The 1,355-nt window shown below is 33.8% G+C and overlaps 1 protein-coding gene across 1 annotated transcript in view; it reads right to left on the bottom strand.

The window, feature by feature from the left end:
• Nucleotides 1-1,355, bottom strand: part of MICU2 (mitochondrial calcium uptake 2) — a 66,630-nt gene that overhangs the window by 5,127 nt on the left and 60,148 nt on the right. Inside the window, exons 9-10 of the mRNA XM_009327883.1 lie at nt 590-761; nt 189-297 (exon numbers count right to left, since the gene is read on the bottom strand). Coding sequence (XP_009326158.1) covers nt 189-297; nt 590-761 — 281 coding nt within the window. The remainder of the gene's footprint in view (nt 1-188; nt 298-589; nt 762-1,355) is intronic.

Genomic DNA, 1,355 nt, shown 5'->3' with positions numbered 1-1,355 from the left:
CACATTAGAACTTACAAATCAAATAATTTTGGGAACTTGATATTATTATTTTTTCATAAAATAGAATTAATTCAGAATAAAGAGCAGTATTTTTGGACTTCATAATGCTACTTTGGGATACCTTACATTAATTCTGTAACAAAAATGCATTTTTTCTTTAAAAAAAAAAAAAGGTGTGCAGTACTTACCCCGTTTAACAGGACGATTTGCTACAGAAAACATCTGCATGGCAATAGAAAAGTCTTCCAGGTTGTTTGTAAACTTGCAAAAAGTCTTGAATTCTTCCAAACTGATATTCTAGAGTATCACAGAATTCAGATGATATGTAATGAATAATACATTCAAACCCCAGTAAATCTATTTCAGTAAATCTGGTGGGACCTAGTGTTTAGGTGTGATTGCTTACTCATCGTCAATATTTGTATTTCTCAGTTGGCAAATTATCATTGTTCTTTGCATAAAATTTGCATCAAATTTAAAAGCTGCAATAATTCACTTGGAAACTAGTTACATTATTAGATACTCATATTCAAATGAAACCTGTACATACAAACGAGGAAGCAAAACAAAGCATGCTTTATGTACCAACCTCTCCCGCCTCAATTCTGTCTTTCACATTCTGCCAGTAAATGTCATTGTTTTCCTCATCGGTGAAGTACAGTAACCATTCTGCAAAGTCTTCTTTTCTCATGACATTCAAACCCTTTGAAAACTTTATGAATTCCATTTCTTGGACTTCTGTTTGCAGATTTTCCATGAATCTAAGTGTAAACAGGTATTATCCAACAGTTGATACCTGCATCACTGTATCACTACTACTATTTTAGCTATTAAATGCACTAGACACAAACTCTTAATCACAGATACTATCGACATCATTGTTTAAAATGTCACTGGTTTAATTTTACCTGTGTGTGCAGATTTGTTTCCACGGGTGCATTTCAATAGTAACACCAGTAGGGTGCTCTCCAAGTCTGCATTCATTGAGTGCTGCTGCTAAGATAATTTACAGGTACACTTGGCATATAGCTTTAACTAATGTTTAAAAGTGTGCAGATAATGAGATAAAATTATTGGTAAGGCAGTATTATAATGAATGAATGAAAAAGGACACGGTAACTAAAGGCTTGACACATGATTTATGAAATTTCGTATTAATAAGAGAGGAATGACAAGGTTGGAAAGTGCCTAGAAAGATGAGGCCCTAATAATCACAAAGGTGAAAGAAAAGAGGAAACTTGAAATCATCACTGCAGGAAAAGATGACTAAAAGCCTCGAAGATTATAATTGCAAAGAGGGGCTTGGCAAATCAGTTCTGCACTCACTAGAGGATGGATTAGAGAGGATTACAATT

Source organism: Pygoscelis adeliae, unplaced genomic scaffold (genome assembly GCF_000699105.1).
Source record: "Pygoscelis adeliae isolate BGI_AS28 unplaced genomic scaffold, ASM69910v1 Scaffold14, whole genome shotgun sequence".
Lineage (NCBI taxonomy): Eukaryota > Metazoa > Chordata > Aves > Sphenisciformes > Spheniscidae > Pygoscelis > Pygoscelis adeliae.
This window is presented reverse-complemented; position numbering and strand designations above follow the sequence as displayed.